Source organism: Lipomyces doorenjongii (genome assembly GCF_038497915.1).
Source record: "Lipomyces doorenjongii strain NRRL Y-27504 unplaced genomic scaffold V1508scaffold_30, whole genome shotgun sequence".
Taxonomy (NCBI): Eukaryota; Fungi; Ascomycota; class Lipomycetes; order Lipomycetales; family Lipomycetaceae; genus Lipomyces; species Lipomyces doorenjongii.
Window position 1 is genome coordinate 26,454 of NW_027118097.1, and position 10,602 is coordinate 37,055.

Consider the following 10,602-nt stretch of genomic DNA (forward strand, 5'->3'; position numbering starts at 1 on the left):
AATTGAGGGTGACACGATGGCCGGATGGTCGTCCCCACAAACGACGAGCACCCTAATAATCGTCAAACCCTCCAGCACACAAAGCCGCATCTCCAAGCGCTTTCGTTGTAGCTCGATTACTCACTCACTCACGCTCACTCCCGATCGCATTCGAGCTCCGCACGTCCGTCCGACTCCGCCTCTTCGTCCTGAATAATCAATCATACTAGACATCTTGTATCGTTTACGAATATCTTCTGCGTTGTCATAGCAGAGAAGAGAGCCCCCTTAGAAATTGTATATTCGGAGGCAACAATAATACAGTATGATCGCGCCGGAGCTGGTCTTCAATCACAAGGACATGCCGGATTCAGTATTGTCGCCGTTCTTGACACCATCGCCATCTCAAATTATAGAATCAATAGAACCTGAAATCGATTCTCATGGTGCCGTTGAGTACAAGTTACATATGCTTTCGCCTCATCCCGCACGGTTAGCACAGTTAACGACACAATTGCAATGGCGGCTAGCCCAAGGCCAGGGACAAGCCATATACGAAATAGGTGTCGCCAGCGATGGTACGCTCACTGGTTTGCTAGACAACGAGATATACGGTTCACTGCATACACTCAAGAAGATGTCGCGGATTGTTGGCGCCTGGTTTAAGGTGGTGAGGGTGATTCCGATCCGCGGACAAGAGGTCGCCGAGTCTGATCGCGCGGCTAATCGACGCGTTGTCGAGGTCCACGTATTTAAGAATACGGTGGAGAAGGATGTTATTAAAATGTTTCTCGTCGGAGCAACAAATAGTGGCAAATCGTCGTTACTTGGGAAGATTTGCTATGATGTACCAGATAATGGGCGTGGTAAGGCGCGCATGAAGATCCTCAAACACCGACATGAACTGGCATCCGGACGCACATCCAGTGTCGGTATTGAAGTGTTTGGGTACAATACTACGCGTTCTTCTGTTGCGAGTTGCGAGTCGGACGACAGCGCGTTCGATTACGACGAGAATGTGGATCAGTCTGGATGCGTTATTGTTTCCAATTATGCGAATAAGTACACATATGAGGACATCATCGCCTCATCAAATCGTGTGGTCATGACGTTCGATACTCCTGGCGCTGGTGACAAGCTTGGATTGCTATGCAGGAATATACCACTGTATGCACCAGATATTACTGTGGCGGCCATTTCTGGAAATGGCGGACGGTGGACTGAATATCTTGACATTGCATTAAGGGCAACGCCCCGAGTGGCGATATTACTCACGAAATCGGACACATTCACCAGCACAGATCAGCTGAAAGCTCTACTTCGCTCAATTTTACTGCGAATTGCGACGTTTCGCCGCGCCGGCGACGCTAATGTTGATACCACAGATGAGGATGATGATCCTCATAATCAACATTTGTTTGGTAAGATGGTAAACTCACATGCCATGGCGATGGAGTGCGCAGCCAACCAGGTTTGTGTGCCGGTGTTTCTAGTCTCGTCTGTGTCCGGATCCGGGATTCCATATTTACACGAATTCCTGAACGCGCTGGAGCCACAACGTACAACAGCCGCGTTACATAAAGCTAAGGGCGACGAGGAAGGAGAAGATACCGGCACCATTGACACGAGTGCGATTGGCTATGATCATCTAATCCACCATACAAGTCATTGCGACTGCACGTCCGCATCCAGGTCCGTTGTAGTCGAAGAGGAATTCACGACGTCCCAACTTAATTTCTTTGTGACTTCAGTTTTCGATTCTGGTAGAATTCTGACAGGTGTTGTGCGATCCGGCGCGTTGATGCTTGGTCGCACCTATTACCTCGGTGTCGAAAAGTCCCCGTCATTGTCATCTTCATCTTCATCGTCATTGTCCTCCTTCTCATCGTCTGATGAATCAACAGAATCCTCGGACCCATCGACTCCGTCGAAGCGCAAATTCATCAAGATTGTCGTTCGCAGTATTCAAAAGCTGAGATTCCCAAGCTTAGAACTCCTGGAAGGCGACATTGGCAGTATTGGGATCGACATCGTCGATAGCTCATACAATAGTACTTCACGTCGTCCGTTCAAGATTCAAAAAGGCATGAGCGTTATGTCGTGCCCGACGCAGACCAAACTCTTTACGAATGGTGTCATGGTCGATTTCTCGGCTAAAAGCAGTACCATTCAAGAGTGTAAGCTAGGCGATATGGTAACAGTGTTCAACGGGTTTGAACGTGCGGGCGAAATAGTGAAGTGCGTCGACGAGCAAGATAATGAGCGGAGGAGAGTTTATATCAAGTTTCTGGGATCGAGGAGAGAATTCGTGTGTGAAGGACAATATGCGATTGTGGATATTGTTGGTGAAAAAGTTAGCGGGAGGATTGTTACTGGCGTTCAATTGTAAAAAGTTTTTATTTTGTCATCCTTGTATGAAGTGTACGGATTATTGTAAGTCTGTAGGTGTTTCGGATTGGATACTTGTCGCGTTCTTGAAAGGTTCGGATAATTAAATTGGGTGATTGTGTACTTTGCCGAAACCTAAATTTGTAACATTTGATAGATCCGAAGATCATAAATTGAAGAAAATCAATATGTACTTTGCCGAAACCTAAATTTGTAACATTTGAGAGATCCGAAGATCATAAATTGAAGAAAATCAATAATCTTCAACCACAACAATTCCAAACCTGTCACATCAGAACACGAAATCACAAACACTACAGTTACATTTGGATACCAGAATAACTAACTGATTCACATTGTACAAAACAAACATTATATGAACACAAAAGAGAGCATCAAATAAGACCATAATAAAATACAAGACATAAGAAGAAATCCTGAACATGCATATCCTATATCGACACATAAAAAATTATCGCATGCAACATCAAATTGGTACACAAAATTCCAAACAATTCTTTGTAGAGTATATATATATATATATATATATATTCGCTACAGACCCAATTTTCCCCCAAAAATCCGTTATAGATTAGATAATCAAGCACCAACTTTTGATTCTCTCCTATCTCGTAGACACTTGTGATGATAACTACTTGAGCTTCTTAGACTGCAGGTCTGGACGCGCGTCTAATTTCTTGCGAAGGTTGTACTTCTTCTCAACTTCTGGGGGTGCAACAAGTGGGCCTATTCTTCGCCAGTCCTTGAGCGCGACAGCAACTGTATCTCCCAGCTTCATGCGACGCGATATTTCAGCCCGTCGGTATTGAGTAAGCTTCTCCTCGTAGTCAGGACCAAGACGCCAGAGCACGGTCTCAATGTCAATGTTGTCGAGCTCGTCAGAAGGTGACTTCTTCTCGTCCTTATCTTCAGCCACGATTTCGGTCGTCTCTGAGGTAATTAAAGTCTCGGTCTCGGTCTCGATTATGGTCTCAGTCTTTTCGATTAAGATCGGCTCAGGCTCCTCCTTAGTCGCCGGGGTCTCGGCAGTCTCGGCGGGCGCCGTAGGAACAAAGTCCCAAGGAGTATCCCAACCCTCACCAGGCTGTAGGTAGACACCAGCAGATGAGAGGCCCATTAGAATGCCCTTCTCGTATGCTTTGACGGCACCACCGACCTCTTCGATGCGTCGAGTTCGATTCTCCTCGCGCCACTCATCGGGTGAGATTCGGCGAGCACCAGTCCAGCCAATTGAACGGAGGTTGTCGGCAGTAACTTCGGGTCCTTCATGGAACGGATTCATGGACGAGGGATTGTAACCACCAAAGAAAAATATGAGGAAAATGACAACCACCTTGATGACATGGAATAGAAAGAAGATAAAGTCAACAACTCCATCGGTCGACTGAAGTTCAGGAGCGGCCTCTGGGTCAGATGGTACGAAATGCTCATATATGCGTCCGGCGATTGCAAATATCGAGATCCCCGGAGTCGGCGAGGCCCAATCGGGTAGGTCGGTGTAGAGCCAGAAGAGCAGCACGAACACGACAGTGAACCATCGCCTGAGGTTATGCTTGAAAATGGGAACAAAGAGCTGCCCTTCACGCGCAACATCGCCAATGCGCTTTGTGTCATCCGTTGGCGTCAGCTTGCCCTTATGGTTGAAGAGTAGTGCGCCTTCCGTGGTCACAAATCCCGGCGAAGTGGATAGATGAAAACCAGCTGGCTTGCGATGGTAGAAAAAGGTGGGAGAGAGTACAAGCGGCAGCGCAACGAAAATGTTGTGCAAAACGGCAATCGGCGAGTCTCGAGGCAGACAAAAACAATAATCTTTCTCGATATCGCCATTGAGACGAACGTAGATGTCAATAAGCTTATCTTTCTTTGGAGGCTCGCCTGTGACAGTCGGAGTCTCGGCCACCTCGACCCGCTCAGGAACCTCGGACACCTCAGGGGAATCAGACATAGTGCGAGAGTTCAACAAGTAGAGAGATGGTCAAGGAGAATGGTGAGTGGCAAGCGAAAAAGAAGATGTAGAGTTCGCAAGTGGAGTGAGGGGAAGACCTAGTTGGGTGGGGCCGCGATATGACCCAGTGCCAGTTGCCAGTTGCCAGGAGCCAGGTGTCCGCGCTCTGTGTCCCGGCCGCGGAGAGTGCACAGGCAAAATCAGTTCTTGCGCAGAAACCCGCAAATGTTGGCGTAAATATGGCGTATATGCGGTGCACGCGACAGATGTGTCTCACGTGTCAAACTCAGACAGGACTACGCCAGCAATTCCCCAGAAAATAAATAGTCTCTTACGAGCAGTTTTTTTCCCTTCGTAACGAATCCACTTTTGGTCTGCCAGGACTCACTGCAGCTCCTCTTAATTTGGGGTAACATGAATAGTTCGCGGCTCGTGTTCGTTCACGTGCATATTTCGGTCACGCGGTGGCAACTGAGAGATCGGGTCACCCAATCTGGCTCGTATTCATTTGCAAGAGCAAAATCGTAAGTGGAAGGGTTAGGGTGATTGTCTGCAATTTGAGCTCCATTTAAATTCGTCTGCCTGCCATGCTACAGGAGCGACAGGGCCCCCTGGTCGACTTGCCCATTCCTGACATATCTCGCTGCGTTTCCTCTTCTCCCCTCCGCTACCGCCATTTCCACGCAATGCCGTCCAACCAGACCAAGCTTGCATCCCTGTTCGCGCAGGCGCAGGCACAAATTCAGCTACCTTCTTCTGGTTCTGCGACCATGAATTCCACGTCCTCTTCGCCGGTGGCTGCCGAGCCTCCCGCGCCGTCGTTAGGCATCATCAACTACACTTCCGGTGCGTCCACCAACAATCTCAGCCCCGAGGAGATCAAGAAGAGAAGTATGCAGTTTGCGCCAATCTCTCATCAGTCACATCGCTACATCCCACACCATCCGAAGGGTCAGCCGCTGTCCGACCCGGTTGAAGAGGAGCCCCCGCTATTTTTTCTGCTAACGACATACATTTCGTACCTTATCCTGATTATCTTTGGCCATGTTCGTGACTTTTTTGGCAAGCGATTTAAAAAGGAGAAGTATTTCCATCTTGTTCAACAGAATGTAAGTTGGTATAGTTTTATATCATTGGGTTCCATGTGATGAGTGTGCGGTTGTCCCGCGTACTTCCTGGTTGCGTCACATCAGTGTAGTAGTATGACTGCAAGATAATTTTTGATTCATGTATTTGCGGTTTTGATCTAAGGTCACGCCGTCAACGCGATGATATGTGGGCGAAAACAGTTTAGTCAGAATTTTCACATCAATCAATCACTAACGCAATTGACTTTAGGGGTATGCGCCGTTGACCTCGGATTTTGATTCTTTTTACGTTCGCCGTCTCAAGGCTCGTCTTGATGATTGTTTCGCGCGTCCCACAATTGGCGTTCCTGGCCGATATGTGACCTTGCTTGACCGTGTCACCAAAGATCATTGCCAGACGTTTTCATTCACCGGTACCACGACCGATTGCCTCAATCTTTCATCATATAACTACCTTGGCTTTGCTCAGTCTGAAGGACAGTGCGCTGATGCGGCGGAAGAGGTTATTCGTCGTTATGGTACTTCCAGTTGCAGCCCGCGCTCAGTGGCCGGCACGACTGACCTGCATATCGAGACTGAAGACCTCGTTGCGCGCTTTGTAGGCAAAGAGGCCGCGATGATGTTTTCTATGGGCTATGCTACTAATGCCGCGGCGTTTCCGTCGCTTGTGTCCAAGGGCTGCCTTATCATTTCCGACGAACTCAACCACGCGTCTATCCGATTCGGTGCCAGATTGTCGGGTGCTGTGATAAAGACTTTTAAGCACAATGACATGACTGACTTCGAACGCCTGTTACGTGAGGAGATTAGCCAGGGTCAGCCACGTACTCACCGTCCTTGGAAAAAAATTCTTGTTGTCGTCGAGGGTTTGTTCTCCATGGAAGGTACCATGTGCAACCTCCCCGTACTGGTTGCGTTGAAGAAAAAATACAAGTACTACCTTTTCGTAGACGAGGCTCACTCTATCGGTGCTATTGGACCTAATGGACGCGGTGTTTGTGACTACTTTGGGATTGATCCAGGTGAGGTAGACATTTTGATGGGTACTTTGACGAAATCATTCGGTGCTACCGGTGGATACCTTGCCGCCGACAAGGCTATCATCGATGCTCTTAAATTGGCAAATATTGGCTACGTCTACGCTGAACCCATGTCGCCGCCTGTTCTAGGCCAAATCGAAGCCGCGTTGCGCACTATCATCGGCGAGATCGTCCCTGGGGAAGGAGAAGAACGTCTCCAACGTCTTTCGTTCAACGCGCGGTATCTTCGTCTCGGACTCAAGCGCCTCGGTTTCATCACATACGGCCACGACGACAGTCCGATTATCCCGCTGATGCTGTACGCACCGGCCAAGATGCCCGCGTTCTCTCGCGAAATGCTGAAACGCAAAATCGCGGTTGTTGTGGTTAGCTATCCTGCTACGCCGCTCCTGACCGCGCGTGTCAGATTCTGTGTGTCCGCGTCCTTGAATAAGGATGATCTAGACACTATTTTGAGAGCTTGCGATGAGATCGGAGATTTGTTGATGCTCAAATTCAGCTCGGGTACTGGTATGGAGCACGGCGAAAAGCCGCGCTGGAAAGTTGAGGACGTCATCCGAAAGGGCGTTATGGACGCGAAGAGGGACGTGTTGTAAGTTATCAATCGAACGAACGGAGAAGAAATTAGAGGTGTGCTGCGGTCCAATGTTCTGGTTGCATTGGCATTTAAGTCGGCATCATGCATATCATCAGCGATATCGTACGTTGTTTCAGTATCAAAGGAACTTTGGTTGTTACATGTGTACACTCTGGCAACGATACCAGTGTGTGTTCTAGAAATCCTAATATTCGTTTCTCATTTATATATATATTGTATTATTATAATACTGTGTTAATTTTGCGTTCGGTTTTTGTGTTCTTGTTGCTTTGAGCTTATTTTTATATGTTTAGGGTAATCATTAGGGAAGGGTATTTCAGTACAGGATAGTATTTTCTTCGTAGATTCATATTTTTCTTAGTGGCGCTTGTAAGTTGATTTTGTTATTAATAGATAGTAGTGTTTAGTATAAGCAATATTGGCCTCGCAAATGAGACTACGAGCCTGGCGAATACATAAATTATGTATGAACAAGCCGATTCGTCAGGCTCGTTGTCAGACTAGGGTCGAGCCTCAAAACGCGCCACTACAAGTAAAAGTGTGACGGCTCTTAAAAAAGTGCCGGTTGATTGCAATATGGACCATCCACACGATCGTTCGTTCCTGTGTAGATATTTGTCTACTGTTCGATCTACTGTCATGCAACGCACCAGAATGCACCATTGACATCGCGGTCGCACTCAAACCGACATTCTTTGCAGGCGTACTTTTTACTACCCCTAACGAAGTTGAGTTTTCCGCATGTTCCAAATGTCTTACTGGTGTATTCTTCAGAGACCAAAACGACTTTGCACGATTTATATTCTCGTGCTTTGTCGAGAAGTCGTTGTTGGAATTTACAATGCGACCAAGTGGCCATAGCTCGTGCCGTCTTTGACCTGATCCGTCGCTGTCCACCTTTGCGCGTCACCATTTGTTGAACTGGGAAGCTAGGTAGGACGACAAGGTTGAACGTCGGGCACAGATACTTTGCAATGCGACAGTGCATATCGTTTTGTATCCGCCGTCTTAGTTTCCCTGCAGCCTTTTTCATGCGCCACCTCTTTGCGCGCCTGATATCTTTCGCGGAATATTTGCTGGGCGGCTCGTCCAGCCAGTGACAAAGCCTATAGATATGGCCAATGTCAGTTTTGCCGAGCTCAACCACTTCGCCGTCTGGTGCATAGCCTGTCAGGAACGTTCGCACTCCGTGGGTCCAGAGATATCAGTCGACCGGAAGACGGCCATTCAAGAAGCTGCAAAGGCACTGGTACGCAAAGATAGTAGCGACCAGTAGTCCTTTGGTACACGAGTCTGCTGTCGCACTTCAGGTCGTGTGGGAGTGGTTCAGCGCTCTTCATTTTGCGCAGAAACCTATACTTCCCACTTGTGCGGGACCAGTGCTTATAGTGTACCACAATGCTCGCCTGGCAACACTTTCTGCGCGATCGGAGCTTAATCTTGAACACTTTCTTGTCGTTTTGTTACCTGGCATGTGCAGAATCATATGTCTTGAGAAGGTCTTCCATGGCGGCGTCTCTAATGTCGTACGGGTCTCCAACACCCACGACTTGCCCATGCTGTCAATTTCTTCCTTATTGAGGAACGCCGCTCTTAGATCTTTCTTGATTTTGGCAACCTCCTTCTTTTCCACGGCATCCAAACATCGGTTGTATGTCCGGCGTGGGGTGCCGACCTAAGTACGGTGTAGCGCTGGGTCCGTAGCGCTCGAGGTGTGACTTCTGCGTCATAGTCACGCATCTTTCCTTGCGTATCGATCTGTAAACAGCTAGCTCGGCTAAGACGGACACTAAGTGCAAAGGAAGAGCGACAGGAGAACGGGACCGAGAGAGAACTTGAATAAGCCAGCGAGCCACGATTCAAGAAGGTGCTAGTTAGCGCAGCGATCTTAATGTTAGGCAAACCTTAAATGTAAAAGTGTTGTCAATTTAGATAAAATCAGCGATACATGTAAATAACCGGGTCAATATTAAGTTATGGGGATTATATTGGCACAAATTAGAGGTAAAAACGCATTGCAGAATTTCATACAACATTCTACTATGTTAACTAATTATTTCCAACGCCAATATATATATTTCTTTCACGTGCTTTACGCTGTGGAGCTTACACGTCGTCCGTTGCTCAAACCCTAGCCAGGCATGATTAGTTAGGTCAAACGAGTCTCAGAGAGCATGTGCGGGACACGTTTCCTGCTCCTCATTCGCGGCTCTACCATTGCGAGCACGTCAAAGTGAAAGTCGGCGAGGGCAGGTAAAAATGAAAACAAAAGTGTCTAAGTGCCAACAATTTGAAGTTGCTGGAGTTGACTTCTGCATAGTTATTACAATCGGCTGCAGACCTCGACGGTCGTAGTGCACGCAGACGCCGTCGAAAAACACTGTTAACTGGACCTCACGATATCTGGCGGCGGTTGGGCCGGTGGCGGAAACGAAAGAGTTGTTGCTTTGGAAGCAAGGGGGCCCCCAACGTGTACGGTGGCCAGATTAGCTAGAACGTGATGCGATCGCCAGCCCACTCAAGGAGGAAAAGTGCATAACCAAATTATTAGCAAACAATAACTAAAATAAAACTTATGGCGTGTTTCTCGCGTTGTGTTATCGATTGAAGTCAGCAAATTTGCGCTACAGCAGCAACGATACAGATTATTCCCGATTTGAAAACATAAGTTTGTAGGAATACTTTGACAGACGCCCTCAATTAGGAAGCAATTCATGTCTTCAGGAGGATCGTAGAATGACCTGGAACTGGCACTGTGCAAAACTTTGCGGCCCGTGCGATACGTGAAGTCGGCTGCCACCGCGCATTCCTAACTTCGTCGAGAGTGCTTCATATGTGGGACGTTTTATCTCGGATGCACAGATTCGCGCTTGGTGAGGACACCATCGTAAGGAATTTTCGCGGAAAGAGAATTTCCCTATTGTTATTACTGTTATTATTCAAAGTAAGACGAACTACGGTAACGTTTGGGTTTGGCATGTGAAGAGTGATACAAAATAATAAAGTTTCATGGTACTAAAGAGTGCTAAACCTTATGACAGATTATAGCAGTCTCTCGTCGTGAACGTGTGACAGATTGAGTTCGGATAAGGCGCTAAAAGCTTACTAGGGTATAGTTTACGTTTACGGCGAGTCCCGGAACAGATTATGTAAAGGTGACGATGACGACACCGGGTCCCCGTCCCCGACTACGGAGCAGGGCAACTGTATCTCGCCTTGACGATGACGATGTCTGCAATTCACGCCATTTTGTCCTCATCGGATGACAGAAGAGGACGATAATGCGCAATGTAGCAGAGTATAGTTTACGGGTCACTATAAAAAGGCACAGAAAGTCACGATATTTCTCGTCGCGAGGAAGAGTGGAGCGCAAACAAGATGCGCATGACTGCGGCGATTGGCGTGGACCGACTGCAGCAGGCAAGCGCATTGACTGGCTCTCCCGATATAGCAGCAGTGACGCCGCGCAGTTGAGCGGCACTTTTGGTAATAATTATGTCACTCTCACTCGCTGTCACAGTGAGCTAGCAACCCATCGTGGGA

General features: G+C 47.8%; 3 protein-coding genes across 3 annotated transcripts; 2 read left to right on the plus strand and 1 right to left on the minus strand.

Annotated features, from left to right (window-relative positions):
• Positions 1-107: 107 nt before the first annotated feature.
• V1508DRAFT_418799 (uncharacterized protein) lies at positions 108-2,558 on the plus strand. Its single transcript, XM_066940510.1, has one exon. The coding sequence runs from the start codon at positions 305-307 to the stop codon at positions 2,366-2,368; it is 2,064 nt and encodes a 687-aa protein (XP_066795313.1). The 5' UTR covers positions 108-304; the 3' UTR covers positions 2,369-2,558.
• Positions 2,559-3,442: 884 nt separating this feature from the next.
• Positions 3,443-4,240, minus strand: V1508DRAFT_329587 (glucose signaling factor 2; the record flags this gene model as incomplete). The annotated part of the gene is made up of 1 exon (XM_066936635.1): positions 3,443-4,240. A coding segment is annotated over one exon (798 nt), but the record flags the coding sequence as incomplete, so codon positions are not given.
• A 685-nt stretch (positions 4,241-4,925) lies between these two features.
• V1508DRAFT_418803 (pyridoxal phosphate-dependent transferase) lies at positions 4,926-7,471 on the plus strand. The gene is made up of 2 exons (XM_066940511.1): positions 4,926-5,442; positions 5,672-7,471. Exons 1-2 carry the CDS (start codon positions 5,020-5,022, stop codon positions 7,055-7,057), a joined length of 1,809 nt encoding a protein of 602 aa, XP_066795315.1. The 5' UTR covers positions 4,926-5,019; the 3' UTR covers positions 7,058-7,471.
• The last annotated feature ends 3,131 nt before the right edge of the window (positions 7,472-10,602 follow it).

What these genes read in the sequence shown, in the direction of transcription:
- V1508DRAFT_418799 (XM_066940510.1), top strand. Translation starts at nt 305, where the DNA reads ATGATCGCGCCGGAGCTGGTCTTCAATCACAAGGACATGCCGGATTCA.
- V1508DRAFT_418803 (XM_066940511.1), top strand. Translation starts at nt 5,020, where the DNA reads ATGCCGTCCAACCAGACCAAGCTTGCATCCCTGTTCGCGCAGGCGCAG. An exon ending in TCCATCTTGTTCAACAGAAT is followed by an intron (nt 5,443 to 5,671) that starts GTAAGTTGGTAT and finishes AATTGACTTTAG; the next exon opens with GGGTATGCGCCGTTGACCTC.